The sequence below is a fragment of the Phycodurus eques genome, chromosome 4 (assembly GCF_024500275.1).
Source record: "Phycodurus eques isolate BA_2022a chromosome 4, UOR_Pequ_1.1, whole genome shotgun sequence".
Classification (NCBI taxonomy): Eukaryota; Metazoa; Chordata; class Actinopteri; order Syngnathiformes; family Syngnathidae; genus Phycodurus; species Phycodurus eques.
Window position 1 is genome coordinate 2,606,617 of NC_084528.1, and position 21,661 is coordinate 2,628,277.

General features: G+C 44.1%; 1 protein-coding gene across 4 annotated transcripts in view; it reads right to left on the reverse strand.

The window, feature by feature from the left end:
• Window positions 1-680: 680 nt before the first annotated feature.
• hace1 (HECT domain and ankyrin repeat containing E3 ubiquitin protein ligase 1) overlaps window positions 681-21,661 on the reverse strand; it is an 89,937-nt gene continuing 68,956 nt past the window's right edge. For all 4 annotated transcript variants that reach the window (XM_061673621.1, XM_061673620.1, XM_061673619.1 and 1 more), the window contains one exon: window positions 681-1,289. In XM_061673621.1, coding sequence (XP_061529605.1) covers window positions 1,187-1,289 — 103 coding nt within the window. In that variant the 3' untranslated portion in view covers window positions 681-1,186. The remainder of the gene's footprint in view (window positions 1,290-21,661) is intronic.

A 21,661-nucleotide genomic window follows, 5' to 3' on the forward strand; every position in this document is an offset into this window, starting at 1 on the left:
TATATAGCATGTGTCTCATGAATGGTTGTACTATGTTGTGATGCATGTAGCCTCAGAAGCAATATTATACACTTTAATGCACTTCAAACTCTGTGGACAGTTACATACATAATATACAGTAGCCTATCTGTATTTGTGGATGGTTATTTTAAAAATGATTTTTGTCGAGTTTTTAGTACACAATACTTTTTGTGACCGTTTTAAACCTCGCACCTGATAAATTTCATATAATAAAATACTGAAACTGTTGGCGAGGCAAGAGATGGACCGTATCGGATAGGTGATTTGGCTCCATGGGAGTAGTATGCTCCGTTGGACATGAGAGTGAAGTTGGGTTTGGCAGCTTAGTGTTGCAGGCACAGGCAGCACAGTACAGCAGACAGGCATACAGGATGATACAGGCACTGAGTGTGGATGTATGAGGTATACGTGTGTGTATGGAAACTTGTCTTGAATGTGTGACGTGTGTGAAGTTGTGTGATTTGTTGCTCAGAGAAGCACAAGAACACACCAAACTATACAAGTCCAATGCACAACAAGTCAAACTGCGCAGTCACTGCTCCATGATGGTTATGAACAGTTGACCCAGAACACACTGCGCACTCCAAGTGACAGGTAAATCATACGTCTTAACTTACTCCTAATTTGGAATACCACATGAAGCAGAATATGTAGACTGGTGCTGATCATCACTCTGTAGAGTTTAATTTTACACTGCTTTTTAACTCTGCTGTTAGAGCCATTCAGTCTTCAGAGGGTAGTAAATACTACATCTAGGTTAAAAAAATAAAAGTTGACTCAGAAATATTGTCCATTTTTTACTGTGCATTCTCAATATATACAAATGCAATATCATCCTGCCTCATCTGTAAATGCTTTAGAATATAACTGCATCATGAATCCCATGGATCATAAAATGGGAAAGTGTGTAAAAAATAAAAACACCAGGCGTGGCCCAAATGGGTTGACAGGCAGGTAGGAGTGAGGATGGAGAGTTTTTGGAGGTAGCCCAGCTTTCCTTTCTTCTCTTCAATCTGATGTGCTACTCCAACTGCTGTTTCTTAACAAATTATGGATTTACCTTGTGTTGTCCCGCAAAAACAGTGATTGAATACAAATATGATGATTTGGGGGGAACTCTGTGATGAGTCTGCAGACCCTCGCAGCAGCACAAGCAATAGGATGTTTATGCCATAGTATACCCGTAGCTCCCACAATGCAGCGCTACAAGGAGGCGATCTTTCAGTATCTCCTGGCTGGGGTATTCAGGGAGTTTCAGCATGTTGATACTGGAAATGGAAGAAATATAAAGGAAACATGGTCAGAATGGTGAAACTCAGGTCATGACATCTTATATGCCGCTGGAGGTCTGCTGCTGTCTCAGATCTGTTCGGAAGAAAGACATTCAGCCAAAAAAGGATTTTCAACCTTTTGTACCTTTCACCAGACATAGGCCTGTCCTTGGTTTCAAACTATCAGCTTTTTGTGTATTAAAATGCTACCAGCAAGAGTGTGAATCATCGAATCATACTTGTCCAAACACAGTGTGTCCATGTGTCCATAGTTAAAAAGTCTACACACCCCTTTTCAAGGCTTTTTGTGTTACAAAAAAAATGAGAACAAGGCAATTAATTTCAGAACTTTTCCACCTCTTTTCAGAATCAGAATCAGAATCAGAATCATCTTTATTTGCCAAGTATGTCCAAAACACACAAGGAATTTGTCTCCGGTAGTTGGAGCCGCTCTAGTACAACAAACAGTCAATTTACAGAACACTTTGGGGACATAAAGACATTGACAAAAAACAATTGTGCAAAAAGATGCAGAGTCCTCTAGCACTTAGAGCAGTTCGAACGACTAATATCGCAATAGTCCGGTGCAATGACCATTGTGCAAAGGGCGCTGAGACTTCAAGGAGTGTATGCGGTTTAAAGTGACGAGTAGTGCGATCATCTGGGACAATGTCGGTTGTGCAAATGTTACAGATACTCCTCAATCAGTGTGCAAATGGAGCAGATGCTACTCTGGCATGAGTGGCCAGTATATGCAAATAGTGCAGCATGGCGAGACAACTACAGTGAGTGCACAAGTAATACATAATTGGCTCCACAGAAATGTGACAACGAACTCAAGTCAAAAAATTGCCAGCTTGTTGTAATGGAATTATAGGTTAGGTGTTTAAGAAGTTGATCGCAAGAGGGAAGAAGCTGTTGGAATGTCTACTAGTTCTAGTTTGCGTTGATCGGTAGCGCCTACCTGAGGGAAGGAGCTGGAAGAGCCGGTGACCGGGGTGCAGACGGTCCGAGAGGATTTTGCACGCCCTTGTCTTAGTTCTGGCAGCGTGCAAGTCCTCAATGGTGGGTAGGGGGGTACCGACAATCCTTTCAGCAGTTTTGATTGTCCGTTGCAGTCGGAGTTTGTCCTTTTTTGTAGCAGCACCAAACCAGACTGTGATGGAAGAACACAGGACCGATTCGATGACCGCTGTGTAGAACTGTCTCAGCAGCTCCGGTGGCAGGCCGTGCTTTCTCAGAAGCCGCAGGAAGTACATCCTCTGCTGGGCCTTTTTGAGGACGGAGTTGATGTTGTTCGCCCACTTCAGGTCCTGAGAGATTGTAATTCCCAGGAACTTGAAGGTCTCGACGGTTGACACAAGGCAGCTGGACAACGTGAGGGGCAGCTGAGGCGAAGGATGCCTCCTGAAGTCCACGATCATCTCTACCGTCTTGAGCGTGTTCAGCTCCAGGTTGTGTCGCCCGCACCACAGCTCCAGCCGCTCCGCTTCCTGTCAATATGCAGACTCGTCACCGTCCTTGATGAGGCCGATGACAGTGGTGTCATCTGCAAACTTCAGGAGCTTGACAGTCGGGTTCGCTGAGGTGCAGTCGTTCGTGTAGAGAGAGAAGAGCAGCGGAGAGAGGACACAACCTTGGGGCGCCCCAGTGCTGATGCTGCGTGTGGATGAGGTGGCCTCCCCCAGCCTGACCTGCTGTGTCCTGCCCGTCAGAAAGCTGTAAATCCACTGGCAGATGGCAGGTGAGACGCTGAGCTGGAGAAGCTTGGTTGAAAGGAGTTCAGGGATGATGGTGTTGAACGCTGAGCTGAAGTCCACGAACAGGATCCTCGCGTAGGTCCCTGCACTGTCGAGGTGTTCTAGGATGAAGTGCAGTCCCATGTTGACTGCATCATCCGCAGACCTGTTCGCTTGGTAGGCAAACTGCAGGGGGTCCAGCAGGGGACCTCTGACACTCTTGAGGTGGTCCAGCACGAGACGTTCAAAGGACTTCATGACCACAGATGTCAAAGCGACAGGCCTGTAGTCATTCAGACTAGAGATTGCAGGTTTCTTGGGGACTGGAATGATGGTGGAGCGTTTGAAGCAGGATGGAACTTCGCACATTTCCAAAGATCTGTTAAAGATCTGAGTGAAGACTGGAGCGAGCTGGTCCGCGCAGACTTTGAGGCAGGATGGGGACACATGGTGCGGTCCTGTTGCTTTGTTAATCTTCTGTTGTTTGAAGATGCGTCTCACATCCTGTTCATGGATGGTTAACGCAGAAGTCAGAGGTGTGGTTGTGGTCGCGGGTGCGGCCGGGTGGGTGTGTGGAGTGAAACTGTCCTTTTCAAATCTGCAATAGAAGGTATTCAAGTCGTTGGCTAGTGTGCTATTGTTCTCAGCTTAGGGGGATCGTCGCTTGTAATTAGTCAGCGATTGGAATGCACGCCAGACTGATTTCGAGTCGTTCGCGCTAAACTGTTTTTCCAACTTTGCTGCATAGATCCTCTTTGCAATGTTAATTTCTTTAGTAAGCTGGTTTCTAGCTCGATTATACAGGGCCCTGTCCCCGCTCTGATATGCATCTTCCTTAGCTTGGCGAAGCTGCTTAAGTTTAGCAGTGAACCACGGCTTGTTGTTGTTGAATGTCCGAAATGATTTTGTTGGTACACAAACCTCTTCACAGAAACTGATATAGGATGTGACAGTGTCCGTATATTCATCCAGGCTGCCAGCTGAATTTTCAAAGACACTCCAGTCTGTGCAGTCTAAACAGCTTTGAAGTTCCATCTTTGCTTCATTGGTCCACTTTTTGACTGTTTTCACTGTAGGCTTCGCACATTTAAGTTCTTGCTTGTACGTCGGTATTAAGTGAATTAAGCAGTGATCAGACGAGCCCAGGGCTGCACGAGGTATAGCACGGTATGCGTTTTTTACCGTAGTGTAGCAGTGGTCTAAAGTATTATTTTCCCTGGTAGGACAGTCGATGTGCTGCTTGTATTTAGGGAGTTCGTGGTTGAGTTTAGCTTTGTTAAAGTCCCCGAGAATAATGAGGGGTGAGTCAGGGTGTTTTTTTTCAATTTCGTTGACTTGTTCGGCGAGCGTTAGCAATGCGGCGCTCGTGTTAGCTTGCGGTGTGATATAGACTCCAGCCAGTATAAACGATGCAAACTCACGTGGCGCGTAAAATGGTTTACAGTTCAGAAACAGCGACTCCAAATGTGGGCTGCAGTGTGTGCTGAGCACCGTGACGTCCGTACACCATTTTTCGTTTGTATTGAGGCATATCCCGCCGCCCTTCGTTTTTCCCGATGATTCCATGTCGCGGTCCGCTCGATGAATGTTGAAGCCGGGAAGCGTGACGGCGCCATCGGGTACAGCGTCGCAAAGCCAGGTCTCCGTGAAGCACATGGCCGCGGAACGTCCGAAGTCTTTACTGGTCTTTAACAGAAGATGAAGCTCGTCCATTTTGTTGGGTAGGGAGCGTACATTCGCGAGGTGGATCGACGGGAACGCCAATCTGTGTCCTCTCTTGCGGAGTTTCACCTGAATTCCGGCTCGTTTTCCTCTGTGGCGCCGCTTCCGCATCCATGCGCCGAAAACCGCGGACGCCGCTCCGGTGAGTAACTCGGGGAAAAAACTGAGCGGATTTTCGAAAGTTGGTGACAGAAAGTCCGGAGTAGCCTCCTTGATGGTTAGCAGGTCTCCCCTTGTGTAAGTGAGTCGTGTAAGGTCTCCAAAGACGGACGAAAAACACAAAAACAAAGACAATACTAGAGAGCGCGTTACCGAGGCGGCCACACTGGTAGGCGCCATGTCATGTACTTGTCTCTTTCATGAGGGAAATTAAAAATAAACAACTGAGATATGGTTGCACAAGTGTGCACACCCTCTTATATACAGTGTGTGTTCAGAATTAACAAATCAGATTCAAACTCATGTTAAATGGGAATCAGCACAAATCTGCCAAATGCCAAACAAAAGCCTCAAATTAATAAATAAACTTAAGCTGTTCTAGTAGGCTTTTCCTGACATTATTTTTTGCAGACGCCTGAAGGTTTTGTGCTAATACTGACTCTACTGTACTGACTACTATATCGTAGCTGTCGGGTAGAATTCCCTCACCTCCAAAAATACAACAACACAAAACCCTAACATCTTGCTTGTGTTTCTAAACACCTTATATTCCTCATATACCGTTGCTCACTCATCAACAATACAGCACCCTAAAATTATGGTCAATCGCGAATGGATGATGCAATTTTTTTTCAGTTTTATTGATTAAAATAAAATAAATAATAAATGGTATGAACATGGTGCCGGGCCCCAGCTGTCCTCCTCACAAACTTTGCTCAAGCCAACCTATCATGTACAGTTGCATACTCACATCAACACAACAGCACCCCAAAGTTATGTTCAATTGCTAATTTAATATACAACCCCTATTCCAATAAAGTTTGGACGTTGTGTTAAACATAAATAAAAACAGAATACAATGATTTGCAAATCATGTTCAACCTATATTTAACTGAATACACTACAAAGACAATATATTTAATGTTCAAACTGCTAAACTTGTTTTTAGCAAATAATCATTAACTTAGAATTTTATGGCTGCAACATATTCCAAAAAAGCTGGGACAGGGTCATGTTTACCACTGTGTTACATCACTTTTACTTTTAACAACATTCAATAAACGTTTGGAAACTGAGGACACTAATTGTTGAAGCTTTGTTGGTGGAATTCTTTCCCATTCTTGCTTGATGTACAGCTTCAGCTGTTCAACAGTCTGGGGTCTCCGTTGTCGTATTCTACGCTTCATAATGCGCCACACAATTTCAATGGGAGACAGGTCTGGACTGCAGGCAGGCCAGCCTAGTACCCGCACTCTTTTGCTACGAAGCCACGCTGTTGTAACATGCAGAATGTGGTTTGGCATTGTCTTGCTGAAATAAGCAGCGTCCATGAAAAAGACGTTGCTTAGATGGCAGCATATGTTTCTCTAAAACCTGTATGTACCTTTCAGCATTAATGGTGTCTTCACAGATGTGTAAGTTACCCATGCCATTAGCAATAACACAGCCCCATACCATCACAGATGCTGGCTTTTGAACTTTGCGTTCATAACAGTACGAATGGTTATTTTCCTTTTTAGCCAGGAGTACACGACGTCGACAATTTCCAAAAACAATTTGAAATGTGGACTCGTCAGACCACAGAACACGTTTTCACTTTGCATCAGTCAATCTTAGTATGCTTAGATGAGCTCGGGCCCAGAGAAGCTGGTGGCATTTCTAGGTGTTGTTTATAAATGGCTTTTGCTTTGCATAGTAGAGTTTCACGTTGCACTTAAGGATCTAGCGCCGAACTGTTATTTACTGACATTGGTTTTCTGACGTGTTCCTGAGCCCATGTGGTTTACAAACTGATGTTGGTTTTCGGCCTTGCCGCTTACATGCAGTGATTTCTCCAGATTCTCTGAACCTTTTGATGATATTATGGACCGTAGATGATGAAATCCCTAAATTCCTTGCAATTGTACGTCGAAGAACATTGTCCTTAAACTGTACGACTATTTTCTCACGCACTTGTTCACAACAAGGTGAACCTCGCCCCATCTTTGCTTGTGAATGACTGAGCAATTCAGGGAAGCTCCTTTTATACCCAATCATGGCACCCACCTGTTCCCAATTAGCCTGTTCACCTGTGAGATGTTCCAAACAGGTGTTTGATGAGCATTCCTCAACTTTCTCAGTCTTTTTTGCCACTTGTCCCAGCTTTTTGGGAACGTGTTGCAGCCATAAAATTCTAAGTTAATGATTATTTGCTAAAAACAATAAAACTTATCAGTTTGAACATTACATAACTTGTCTTTGTAGTGTATTCAATTAAATATAGGTTGAACATGATTTGTAAATCATTGTATTCTGTTTTTATTCATATTTAACACAACGTCCCAACTTCATTGGAATTGGGGTTGTACTAAAAAAATGGTTGCTTTATTCTGTTGTCATTGATTAAAATGGGACGAACATGGCGCCAAAGAGCCAAGCCCATGAATGTCTGCCGTGGTCACACGCCGCCGCCACTGTACAAAAAGCTTTTAAATGTCACAAAAGCAAACGCCTGTATTACATGGCTCGAATTAAGCGGTCTCTCATTGCAGTTTTGCGCCTAAAAAAACACATTGAAAAGCAAAACTGTGAATCAGTTTTGATGCGGAGACGGTTGCGAAGATGGAAGAACTCGGGGTATGTGACACTTGTGATGGGCAAATGATACCGAGGCTTTGGAGCTTGTGTCACTCTTCCTGAAGCAGAGTGATTTGAAACGCTGTGTCTGAGCTTGTATCAAAACACTAGTGTCAGGTGACCGATGACGTTCGCTGTTTCGCTTCGCGCTTCATTCCTTCAAAATATTTCGAATCTTATCATTGGCTCATAGTCTTTCAGTGTGTGTCATTGGTTCATGGCGTTGCAACGCATTGTAAGCCAATGACAACCAACCAACATTTAACCCTTAATATAATTTGCATTTATTCTTTGGGTTAATCTGGAATGTGTTTTAGAGTATGGGGAGAGCATCTGCATATTTTATTGTTATGACGATATAATCATTATTTGGTATGAATGAACAAAACACTTGAATGCAGCCCAACTGTAGGCCGGTCCCAAGCCCGGATAAATGCAGAGGGTTGCGTCAGGAAGGGCATCCGGCTTAAAACTTTGCCAAACAAACATGAGCGTTCATCCAAAGAATTCCATACCGGATCGGTTGTGGCCTGGGTTAACAACGTCCGTCAACGGCGACGTCCACCTAGGCGCCGTTGGAAATTCAGCTACTGTGTGTCGAAGTCAAAGAAGAGGTGGAAAGCGGGATCTTCGGCATAAAGAAAAGAGGAAATCACAGAGTCTAGAACTGAATGTGGGGACTTTGAATGTTGGGACTATGACAGGAAAATCTCAGGAGTTGGTTGATATGATGCTGAAGAGAAAGGTTGAAAAATTGTGTGTCCAGGTGACCAGGTGGAAAGGTAGTAAGGCTAGAACTTTAGGGGTAGGGTACAAGTTATTTTACCATGGTGTAGATGGGAAGAGAAATGGAGTCGGGGTTATTTTAAAAGAAGAGTTGGCTCAGAGCCAGCTTCTGTATCCGGGGATCGGATCACCAAGGTCCCCGTCTTCGGCCACCACACAACTCGCACTGCACCCGACCCCTATGGCCCCTCCCACAGGTGGTGAGCCCATGGGAAGGGGGACCACACTCCTCAGCCTCCCTGGTAAGGTCTATTCAGGGGTGCTGGAGAGGAGGGTCCGTCGGGAAGTTGAATCCCAGATTCAGGAGGAGCAGTGTGGTTTTCGTCCTGGCCGTGGAACAGTGGACCAGCTCTACATCCTTGGCAGGGTCCTCGAGGGTGCATGGGAGTTCGCCCAACCAGTCTACATGTGTTTTGTGGACTTGGAGAAGGCATTCGACCGTGTCCCTCGGGTGGTCCTGTGGGGGGTCCTGTGGAGTATGGGGTACCGAACCCCCTGATACGGGCTGTTACGACCGGAGTCAGAGTTTGGTCTGCATATCCGGCAGTAAGTCGGACTCGTTCCCGGTGAGGGTTGGACTCCGCCAAGGCTGCCTTTTGTCACTGATTCTGTTCAGAACTTTTATGGACAGAATTTCTCAGCGCAGCCGAGGCGTAGAGGGGGTCCGGTTTGGTGGCCTCAGTATTGCATCTCTGCTTTTTGCAGATGATGTGTTTCTGTTGGCTTCATCAAACAGTGACCTCCAACTCTCATTGGAGCAGTTTGCAGCCGAGTGTGAAGCGACTGGGATGAGAATCAGCACCTCCAAATCTGAGACCATGGTCCTCAGTCGGAAAAGGGTGGCGTGCCCTCTCCAGGTCGGGGATGAGATCCTGCCCCAAGTGGAGGAGTTCAAGTATCTTGGGGTCTTGTTCACAAGTGAGGGAAGAATGGAACGGGAGATCGACAGGCAGATCGGTGCAGCGTCTACAGTGATGCGGACTTTGTATCGATCCGTTGTGGTTAAGAAGGAGCTAAGCTGAAAGGGGAAGCTCTCGATTTACCGGTCGATCAACGTTCCTACCCTCACTATGGTCACGAGCTGTGGGTCGTGCCCGAAAGAACAAGATCCCGGATACAAGCGGCCGAAATGAGTTTCCTCCGCAGGGTGTCCGGGCTCTCCCTTAGAGATAGGGTGAGAAGCTCGGTCATCCGGGAGGATCTCAGAGTAGAGCCGTTGCTCCTTCACATTGAGAGGAGCCAGATGAGGTGGCTGGGGCATCTGATTCGCTTCCCTGGTGAGGTGTTCCGGGCACGTCCCACCGGGAGGAGACCCCAGGGATGACACAGGACACGCTGGAGAGACTACATCCTTCGGCTGACCTGGGAACGCCTCGGGATCCCCCCGGAAGATATGGATGAAGTGGCTGGGGAAAGGGAAGTCTGGGCATCCCTGCTTAAGCTACTGCCCTCGCGAACCGACCTCGGATAAGCGGTAGAAGATGGATGGATGGATGGAGTTGGCTAAGAATGTCTTGGAGGTGAAAAGACTATCAGATCGAGTGATGAGGCTGAAACTTGAAATTGAGGGTGTTATGTATAATATGGCTATGCCCCACAGGTAGGATGTGACCGAGAGGTGAAAGAGAAATTCTGGAAGGAGCTCGACGAAGTAATTCTGAGCATCCCAGACAGAGAAAGAGTCGTGATTGGTGCAGATTGTAATGGACATGTTGGTGAAGAATATAGGGGTGATGAAGAAGTGATGGGTAAGTACGGCATCCAGGAAAGGAACTTGGAGGGAGAGATGGTGGTAGAGGATGGAAATTGCTTTAGTGAACACTTTTTTCCAGAAGAGGCAGGAACATAGGGTGACCTAGAGCGGAGGTAGAAGCATGCAGGTGGATTACATCTTGTTCAGACGATGTAATCTGAAGGAGGTTACAGACTGTAAGCTTGTGGTTGGGGAGAGTGTGGCTAGACATCATATGATGGTGGTGTGTAAAATGACTCTGGTGGTGGGGAGGAATATTAGGAAGACAAAGGCAGAGCAGAGAACCATGTGGTGGAAGCTGAGACAGTGTTGTGCAGCTTTTCGTCAAGAGGTGAGACAGGCTCTCGGTGGACAGGAGGAGCTTCCAGAAGACTGGACCACTGCAGCCAAGGTGATCAGAGAGGCAGGCAGGAGTGTACTTGGTATATCTTCTGGCAGGAAAGGAGAGAAGGAGACTTGGTGGTGGAACGTCACAGTACAGGAAATCATACAGGGAAAAAGGTTAGCTAAGAAGTGGGACACTGAGAGGACCGAGGAGAGGCGAAAGGAATACATTGAGATGCGACACAGGGCAAAGGTAGAGGTGGCAAAGGTCAAACAAGAGGCATATGATGTATGGCAGGTTGGACACTAAAGAAGGAGAAAATGATCTATACAGGCTGACCAGACAGAGGGATAGAGATGGAAATATGTTGACTGGTGCCAGCAGTGTGCTCGCTAGATGAAAAGAATATATATATATATATATATATATATAAAATGAGAGAGAAGGGAGAGTAGAAGAGGCAAATGTGGTGGACCAGGAAGTGGCAATGATAAGTAAGGGGGAAGTTAGAAAGGCATTAAAGAGGATGAAAAATGGAAAGGCAGTTGGTCCTGATGACATTCCTGTGTAGGAATGGAAGCATCTCGGAGAGGTGGCTGTGGAATGTTTGACCAGCTTGTTCAATAGGATTCGAGCATGTGATAAGATGCCTGAGGAATGGAGCAAAAGTGTGCTGCTGTCCATTTTTAAGAACAAGGGTAATGTGCAGAGCTGTGGGAACTATAGAGGAATAGTTGATGAGCCATACAAAGAAGTTATGGGAAAGAGTTGTGGAGGCTAGACTCAGGACAGAAGTGAGTATTTGTGAGCAACAGTATGGTTTCATGCCTCGAAAGAGTACCACAGATGCATTATTTGCCTTGAGGATGTTGATGGAAAAGTACAGAGAAGGTCAGAAGGAGCTACATTGTGTCATTGTAGATCTAGAGAAAGCCTATGACAGAGTACCCAGAGAGGAGCTGTGGTAATGCATGCAGATGTCTGGAGTGGCAGAGAAGTATGTTCGAACAATACAGGACATATACGAGGGCAGCAAAACAGCGGTGAGGTGTGCTGTAGGTGTGACAGACGAATTTAAGGTGGAGGTGAGACTGCATCAGGGATCAGCCCTGAGCCCCTTCCTGTTTGCAGTGGTGATGGATAGGCTGACAGATGAGGTTAGACTGGAATCCCCGTGATGTTTGCAGATGACATTGTGATCTGCAGTGAAAGCAGGGAGCAGGTGGAGGAACAGTTAGAAAGATGGAGGCATGCACTGGAAAGCAGAGGAATGAAGATTAGCCGAAGTAAAACAGAATATATGTGCATGAATGAGAGGGGTGGTTGGGGAAGAGTGAGGCTACAGGGAGAAGAGATAGCAATTGTGGAGGACTTTAAATACTTGGGGTCAACCGTCCAGAGCAATGGTGAGTGTGGTCAAGAAGTGAAGAAACAGGTCCAAGCAGGTTGGAACGGGTGGAGGAAGGTGTCAGGTGTGTTATGTGACAGAAGAGTCTCTGCTAGGATGAAGGGCAAAGTTTATAAGACAGTGGTGAGGCCAGCCATGATGTACGGATAAGACAACAGGAAGCAGAGCTGGAGGTGGCGTAAATGAAGATGTTGAGGTTTGCGCTCGGAGTGACCAGGTCAGATTAAATTAGAAATGAGCTCATCAGAGGAACAGCCAAGGTTAGATGTTTTGGAGACAAAGTTAGAGAGAGCAGACTTTCGATGGTTTGGACACGTCCAGAGGAGAAATAGTGAGTATATTGGTAGAAGGATGAGGAGGATGGAGCTGCCAGGCAAGAGAGCTAGAGAAAGACCAAAGAGCAGGTTGATGGATGTCGTGAGGGAAGACATGAGGGCAGTTGGTGTTCGAGAGGAGGATGCAGGAGATAGGCTTACATGGAAAAGGATGACACGCTGTGGCGACCCCTAAAGGCACAAGGAAAAGAAGAATGAACAAAACACTTGAATGACCATACAGACTTTTCTGAACTTCTATTGCTGTCATGGGAAACAGTGCCAGTGCTTCAGTCGTGCTCTTAAGAGGTTGCTATGGCTTAAGTTGTCCACCAGATGTCACCGGCACTGAAGCTTTGAATCTTTTTCGGCACAATTGTTAAAAGCCTTAGTGCTCCATGAGGCTTCACTGGCCCACTGCTATGTGACACAACATGCTAACGTCACTGATGGGTGGACACGGAAGTAAAGCTATTCAGTTGAGGAGCGGGAAGACAGTGGTTGCAAGATGCAACACGACGCTAACTTGAGAAGGGGAAAAAAAAGAAAATGGTGAAAGTGTGAGAACATCTCATAGTGAAATGCAAGGCGAGCACCCTTTTGTTGTAACGGACCTTTCTCTCCGCCGAGTCGCAGGACCTGAGAGACCAAGGTGAATTTAACATAGCGCAAATCAGTGAGATTAACCTTAGTCTACCTTACTAACATAACGTTAGCCCTCTGGGCTGCAGAGTGTCTCTGTTAATTATGAGTAATTTTTCAAAGTGATTATATAGCAGATATACAGCAGTTAAATCGATAAATATGATTCAGAATGTGCCTTCTGGTTTTTGCATCTAGCGCCTGTGACATAACATTAGCCAACAGCCTGTTCATTCGGCATTGTGTGCTACTGTTCCATGTGTTGTTCCCGTACTTGTATATTTGTTTTCATATGATTTGGTACAACGGCGAAGCGGCACAGACAAGCTGAGGATTTCCTTGTATTTACCTACGACTACTGTGGTTATTATACACTGTGCGGTAGGAAAAAAAGACCCCACGCAGTACTTTTTCAGTACTGTCGTCTGTACTTCTGCCTATATAACAAGCCAACAGACACAGCAAAGACTTTCTGTGCAGCATGTTATAAAGCTACTCGAGCGAGGGGCACACAATATATAGGAATACTGCATACTATGTAGATGCTTGCGCCGTGTCTCTGGAACATATATGAATATATAATGCATATAGTCGAGCTAAAAAATATTGGACATCCCTGGGGTTCCATTATTTCTACCCATGACTGTATAAAATACATGCTTGTCTGACCCCATGAGCATGCCTGTTATATTTTATTGTAACAAAGAAATCCTTCTCTCACTATTCTGCCATTTACCAAATAGAAATAATTTTGGTAATCCCAAAACAGGAAAGGTTTAGTCTGATTTCATGTCAGACAGTCAACAAAAAAGCATTGTGTGTCTGCACTGGCACTGCAGGGGTGACAATATTCTTTCGCACAACGGTAATACTACATGTAAGGATGATGTGGCTTGGTCTCACCCATCTTTTTTGTTTTAAATAAGGTGATTAAAAATATGTTATTTAAATCATGTAAAAAAATCTTCATTAAAATATGGGATTGTTATTAAATAACCCATCCATCCATCCATTTTCTGAGCCGCTTCTCCTCACTAGGGTCGCGGGCATGCTGGAGCCTATCCCAGCTGACATCGGGCAGGAGGCAGGGTACACTCTGAACTGGTTGCCAGCCGATCACAGGGCACATACAAACAAACAACCATTCGCACTCACATTCACACCTACGGGCAATTTAGAGTCTCCAATTAATGCATGTTTTTGGGATGTGGGAGGAAACCGGAGTGCCCGGAGAAAACCCACACAGGCACGGGGAGAACATGCAAACTCCACACAGGCGGGACCGGGGATTGAACCCAGGTCCTCAGAAGTGTGAGGCTGACGCTCTAACCAGTCGGCCACCGTGCCGCCTATTAAATAACCCATTGATTAAAATAATTTGCAGTTAGGTAAATTTCCTGTGTATCAAACTCAAGCCTGCAAATCCTTATGCACAGTCTGACTAATCAAGGGGTTGTGTGCTTATTCACAAATAAAGTGGTTAATCTTTCATTATTATTCCAGATGGTGTCCGAGTTACGAGGAGCGAGAGCAATAGATGACAACCAGAATGTCACATCAAATGATGCTAATACTGCCATGGACGTAACAGAAATTCTACCACAATCCAATCTCAACTCTGTGTGTATCCAGGCTACGGTTGACAATAATGCCAGTCAGTACTCAAACATCATGGGTGAGTTGGAATATAATATACTTTATTTATCAAGTGCTTTGATCACTACCTCAAATCATCGCAATCATTACCTTCTTACTCACACAAACTTTTCACATTTTCAGTATAACGAAACTGTGGGTGGGACCCAAGTCACATCGACAGTCAGCCAGAGGCATAAAAAAAAGTTTAGTGTTACGCAGCTGTGGGAGCAGTTTCCAAGATGAGACAAACTAACTGGGCAGAAAATGTAGGCCCTCCGTGTGTGCATGCTGGTCTGCAGTGCACATTGCTGGATGATGGCCATTTAAATACGAGCACAGAGCTGGATGATTCCATATTCGACAAAGATGTCGAAGATGAGGACTATTCTCCTGGTAATGAGGATCAATCTGATGATGATGACAACACTGAAGAAGAATGGTCAGTAATGAGGGAAGCTTGCAAATACAACTAGAAAGTTTGTGTCCACTTGACGTGTACTTTTTGTGTACAGGAAGTCCTCGATTTACGAACGAGTTCCATTCCTACGCTGGCGACGTATTTTCGCGTAAGTCGGATTTCATCGTTAAAGTCGAAATTTATGGCGAAATACTTCTGTTACGGGTATTGTCCCACGTGATTGTGACAGGAAGCTCAGTGTGTGTGGGCGTGTGCGTCGATGTGTGAGTGAGACGGGACTGCGCAGGCGTCGTCCGGCGTGACTGAAGGATGAAGGAGTGTGCGCCGGTGCGAGTGTGTACAGTAGCAAGTGTAGTGACGGCGACCGGGGAAGAGTAGCGATTAGCGGAGGACCCGTTGATGTTGAATGTGCAGAGGAGCTAATAAAGCCATTAAAGCAGCAAATCGGTGTTTTGTGCCTTTATTGTTGCCGCCACCCAGCTCAGCTGTGCAACGAGAGAAGGGAGTTAACACCTCTGCGTCTCCCGACCACAGTCAGGTGACCGTAGCAGGAAAGGTTAACACTTCGTATAAAGAAATTAAAATTGAAAAATAAGATGCTGTACTTACCATTACTGCTGAGAGTGTGAAAAAAGGAGTACGAAAAAGGCAAAGATACTCCTGCCGCACAAACACAGACAAGCACTATGCACTAGCGAAGCAGAAATACTATGGTGCTGGGACAAAATGGCGGACGAGGCACGGGCGTCGTAAAGTCGTAGGTCCAGTGCATCGTAACTCAAGGACTTCCTGTATACTGTAAGTATACTAGTTTATTCTTTTCACCGTTGTAAGTTACAAACGCAAAAGCTCTTGTTTTTTGTTATACTGTAGAACAGGGGCAAGACAAATGATTCACACTTCAAACTTGGTCTTTACAGGATTTCCTTGAAGGAGAAGGAGTCCATCATTGATGGAAACCCTATTCGAATGCGGAAGTTTGTTGTTTTTGAATTGTGCCTATGAGCACTCCTGGCAATCTGTGCTGTCTGTTCCAGCCCATGCCAGGTGGCCATTAAAATATTAGAGGAAGATTTGCCGTGTTCAAAGCAACATGCAGACATGGTCACATCAAAGAATGGTACAGCCAACCAATGTCAGGTTGTATGCCTCTAGGTAACTTGCTGGGTGCCAGTGCCATCCTATTTAGCGGCTGCAGTCCAGTGAAGGTGATAAATATGCTCAAAAGTCTTAAAATAATGCCTTTTTCAAAGAGGACATTCTGTCGTATTCAGAATGCTTACCTACCTCCAACCGTCAACCTAGTGTGGAAACATCCCTTCTGGAGGGAGTTCAGGGAAAACCGCTAACAGTTGATGGTGATGCACGATGGTGCTCTCCTGGGCACACGGCCAAATATGGTTCATACACTGTTATGAACCTCGAAGACTCACAGACCTTAGACACCCAATTGCTACAGGTACTGGTCTTTGCAATGACATTCCTTGGGATCAAGCTAGTATTCAGGCTAAATGTTTTGTGGTTCATACATTTTCAAAACAATTCCCATTTCAGGATACAGAGGTGAAGAACTCTCAAGCCATGGAATTGGAGGGCTTGAAGAAGTGCCTTGCCTTGTTACAGAGGAATGGTGTCACCATGAAAACATTCTGACAGACCGCGACTCTCAAATTAAGAAAGTTCTGAGGGAAACCCATAAGGACCTTTGCCACTGGTTTGACGTTTGGCAAGTCGCAAAAGCTAATCTTACCTCTACTTTTATGTCACTTTTATGATTGTCCATGCACGTTTATGTTTTTTACATTAAAGGACTAATCAGACAAAGGTATTTGAAGCACTGGACTGATAATGATTTTCTTTTCAGGAATCAAGAAGCAGCTGCTGGTTGTTTGAGGAAGTTTAAAAAAATAAAAATAATAATAAGTTAAGGCTTTAGAAGAAATTGAGAAAAATGCCAAATGTCTGGATATGTGGTTGACTGTTAGATTTATATGCGAATAGGGATAGAAGCTTTCTGACAAAAGAAGGGCAAGTTCCTGGTAACTGTGTAGCGCCTGTGGTCTAATCTGTGCGAGTTGGCCAAGGGGAGGATATCAGGTTGTGGTCACGAGCTGGGTTCCACAGTGGCCTCACCCTATGACAAAGATCAAGAAGAGTGCAATCTGGAAGAGGACCAACAACACAACCGCCTCCTGCGACCCAAAGCACAGTCCTCCACACGCAGCACTTCTGCGGTACCCCCCCCTTCTCTCACTAGCCTGCTGCAGTGTCACAACAAGAGCAGCCACCTCCCTCCTACACCGCCATGCCTTGTGTGCTGCACTCGATGCCAGCCTCATGGACAGACAGCAAGCATCACTGAACCAGAATTGAGGAGGTTGACAAGGGAGGGGATGCGGAGGGGTGCAGAAGATGCTTCCTTAGTGTAAAGAAGGAACATTGAATGGACACTGGATCAGAGACTGTCCGAAGAAGTTAAATAAAAGGGCAAGACTTTCGTACTCATGGTGGTGATCGATGGTGGGGGACCAAGTTCGTCCGACCTCTGGCTGACTTCCGGAGGCCCCAAAGACAGAGCAGCACTTAACTGGTGATATATAGGCACAGACACGCATTCAACATTGCTGTTTTTTTTGTTATTTTTCTGCAATGAAGACGCGCTTGGCACTGATAATACTGCTTCGCTTAGGTTAGTTATTAAGAAGAAGAATCTTTGTCACTGTGATTGTCATGAACATGCATGCATGCACACGAAATTTCTTCTCTGCATTTTACCCATCACAGTGAACAGACACACTTGTTAGTGGAGCACACTGGAGCAGGGAGAAGCTTAGGCGCTGGGGAACAGCTCGGGTATTGGTGTCTTGCTCAAGGACACCACAGCAGTGATTAATTTAAAATTAATCAATTAATCAAATTAATTAATTTAAAATTGAAATGCTTGAAATGTAGAATAATTATTTGCAATTGTCTGAGAATCTATTTCCCGCGTTAGATGCTGGAAATGTTCAGTCTGGGACCGAAGGTGTAGCAGTTTAGGAACTGCTTAAACAAATCTACAGTAAGCCGGGGATGGTGTAACTTGGCTTGGGGCCTAAGAGAAGGTGATCGAGGAATCACCTGAAATATAGGATGGTTATTTGTAATTTTTCAAGGTTTCGAGAAACTATCCCGCCAGTGGACATTTGGTCAGGGGAAAATAATTAAAATGCAATAATTGATGATAGAAAAATTGTAATTAAAAAAAAAAAGGGTGGTTGCCAGGTGGTGTTGAAATGGTCGCAGTCCATCACCATTCACATTTACTGGTAAGCAGCATCAAGCAAAGGGAACAGTGAGGAATGTCGGCAGAAGTGGCTGTCAACTGTCAACCATGTCGTGACTATTCACGAGGGCCATGGTGACGTATTTACAGATGTCTGCATGATGAAATGGTAGATGAAAGAGAATGGCTCATAAAAGATAAAGTGAATCAAATAACCTTAGAGAAAGATACGCAGAGGATGGGGATAAGATGCATGCAATACGCTGTATAAAAATACAAAAACCTTTATCTTGAGTGTGCATGATTCAGAGATGCTACTTCTCTTAATTATGTCCATTGATGTGTTCCAGGATCAAAAGGACATAAGGAAGTGCAATAATAGTAAATAATAAGATGTTGCTCAATGACATTGGCAACTTATCCCTGATTCAACAAACATCAAGCCTTGAGGCCTACCATAAAGTAGTGTTTTACTTCGCTCCAAAAGCCTCCCATTTCTCACACAAAACAATGAAAGCAAGGTACTGTACATTATTGGTGAAACTAAATATATAGTGGGTACGTAAAGTATTCAGACCCCCTTAAAATTGTTACTCTTTGTTATATTGCAGCAATTTGCTAAAATCATTTAATGTACACACAGCACCCCATATTGACAGAAAAAAATGGAATTGTTGAAATTCTTGCTGATTTATTAAAAAAGAAAAACTCAACTATTTCACAGCCATAAGTATTCAGATTCTTTGCTCAATATTTAGTAGAAGCACCCTTTTGAGCTAATACAGCTATGAGTTTTTTTGGGAATAATGCAATAAATTTTCCACACCTAGATTTGGGGATCCTCTGCCATCCCTCCTTGCAGATCCTCTCCAGTTCTGTCAGGTTGGATGGTGAACATTGGTGGACAGCCATTTTCAGGTCTCTCCAGAGATGCTCAATCCAGGATATCCCTGTACTGACTGTGCCTTGCCACAATTCTGTCTCTGACCTCTTCAGGCAGTTCCTTTGACCTCATGATTCTCATTTGCTCTGATATGCACTGTGAGCTGTAAGGTCTTATATGGTAGGTGTGTGGCTTTCCTAATCAAGTCCAATCAGTATAATCAAACACAGCTTGACTCCAATGAAGGTGAAGAACCATCTCAAGGATGATCAGAAGAAATGGACAGCACCTGAGTTAAATATATGAGTGTCACAGCAAAGGGTCTGTGATATTTAAGTTTTTTCTTTTTAATAAATCTGCAAATGGCTGCAATATAACAAAGTTTGAAAAATTAATGAAGGAAAGGATGGTAAGCCAGTGGCAAAGGAGGTCAAGGCACCAATTACCTATGGTAAGTATGTTCGGCGACGGATGTGTTTAATAACAATACTTGCTCCTTCAGATTTGTCCAAACATTTGTATTCTACACTATGTCCGGACATTGCTGGATGACGTAATGCAAATGAGACAGAAATGTTCAACCTTGAAGGCAGCAAGAGTTGATGCCAGTGAGATATCTGTGCCATGAAATGTTGTTGACAAATATGACAGGGTTGACAAGATGCAAGGTTGTATGTGGAAAAAAAACACACCAGGTTCAACAAAGTTCTGGTTTCATTAGACCTTTGGATACTTCAATCACTTTTTCACTCTCCCACTGAGCATGTACTCTACGAACAACACAGGATGGCAGAACTCTTCTGTTGTTCTTCCCAAGGATGTGAGGTTTGAAACATCACTTCCGGTAGTCCTTTCGTTGGATAGAGTAGCTACACCCTGGCGTACTGATTTTCGGGTATGTTTGGGGAGTGCTCAGTATGCGTAATAAAAACGCAATTTTTAGCTAAACTATAGTTCACAACTTGCTGGAAGTGACGTGCATGGGTTACATAACATATAAACAATGCAAATATGACTTTTAACTGACCCCATAACATCTTTGTCCTCTGACCTTTAAGAAGGTGAAAAACTTGGCAAATGTGGCCAGAGGGGAGTAAGAGTAAAAAGGGCCATGTACCCAAACAGAGGAGGGCTTTAGTCAAGTGAGATGAAGGAAATATTAGTTTTTTCTCTCTCTCGAGGTTTGTTCCTTTTAGTTTGAAAAAATTGAGCATTTCCAAAACCTGTAGTAGTACAAAGAATGTGTCTTATTCCATGTCATCTGGTCTAAATTTACACAATGCTAAAATGCTAGCTGCTTAAGTGAAGATGCACAAAAGCTGCTAATGATTTTATTTTTATTTTTTTTCAAATGAATGCCTTATCGTTTATGTACAATGTGAATTTAAGAAATACCCAACTATTCATACGTTATTAAGTGAAAGGTCTTATTTTCTCTTTTGTATTCATAGCTGCTCTTTAACCAATCAAAAATAGAGTTTATCCAAACAATTGTTTGGTAGAAATTCCAGTAGGATACTCGAGTACTAAAATATTCGTTAGCTGCAGCCCTACATTCAACGCCCCCGTTATATTGTCATATTTCTATCGTTAAATAAAACCCTTGTTCAGGTCCATGTGCGATTAAGCTGCAAGCTGCTCCTCAATATTAGAAAGTTGCTCCCCCAATAAAGAAATGATTTGCAAAACTGCTCCTCAAATATTTTTTTTTCATTTCAAGCCGTGTGTTATGTCATCTTCCCAAACTCTTTTTCAAAGGTGAGCGATGCAATCTATAAAAGAATGAGCTGGCAAAGCCCGTGTAAATAGGCTGAATGAATCTAAACGCACTTACCTCATGAGGCTGCCTTCCTTCTGCAACGAAGCATTATAGCGATCAATTTTAACAAAACAACCCTACTGAAATTTATGTAAGCTCACTATTTTCACTCATGATTGCACCAAAAAACAAAACATCCAGACTTTCAATATAGGCGACAATTACACCGCAAAACACATACTAGTTCAATAAGAAAATGTCCTGACCTCCATTGCTGACGTCAGCAGGCTCACGCAAATGTGGGCCAGCCAAAATATGGCTGAATATCAAATGTTATCAAAAAAACAAGCCAAAAAAATTACTACTGAGTTTATATTGCGGGGAGGTTTGTCTGCAGGCATTGTTTTTAAGTTCAGTATTATGGAATAAGCTCCAATGTTTACAGCATTAGAGAGGTCCTTTAATGTTGCTGGAGTTTTTCTTGGCAGCCTCCTAAACCCTCCTAAACCATTTTTCTTCTTGTTTTTCCATCAATTTTGTAAGGTTGTGACCAGGTCACATTAATGGTGGAAAATGTTTTGAAATGATTTATCTTGGTCTAATTTTTTTAAATCACAAAAACCTGAGATTTGAACAAGGATGTGTAGACTTTTAATACCCACTGCATAAGAATTAATTTAGCTTCAACCATTTTTAGCAGTACAAATCTGGAAAGGTCTCTCATCATCATCTTTGCTAAGTATTCTTGCATATAACAGCAATCATTTTAAGATTGAGGACAGCTTTCTTTGGAGTTTGAAAGTTTGTTTCCAACATCTGAGTCACAACCATGCAGAAGGATGCCTACTGAAAATAAAATGCATTGATAAACTATTTTGAATCAAATAACACTGCACGGGGGAAATTAGTCAAATAGAAGAAAGATGCTGAAAATTAGATCCC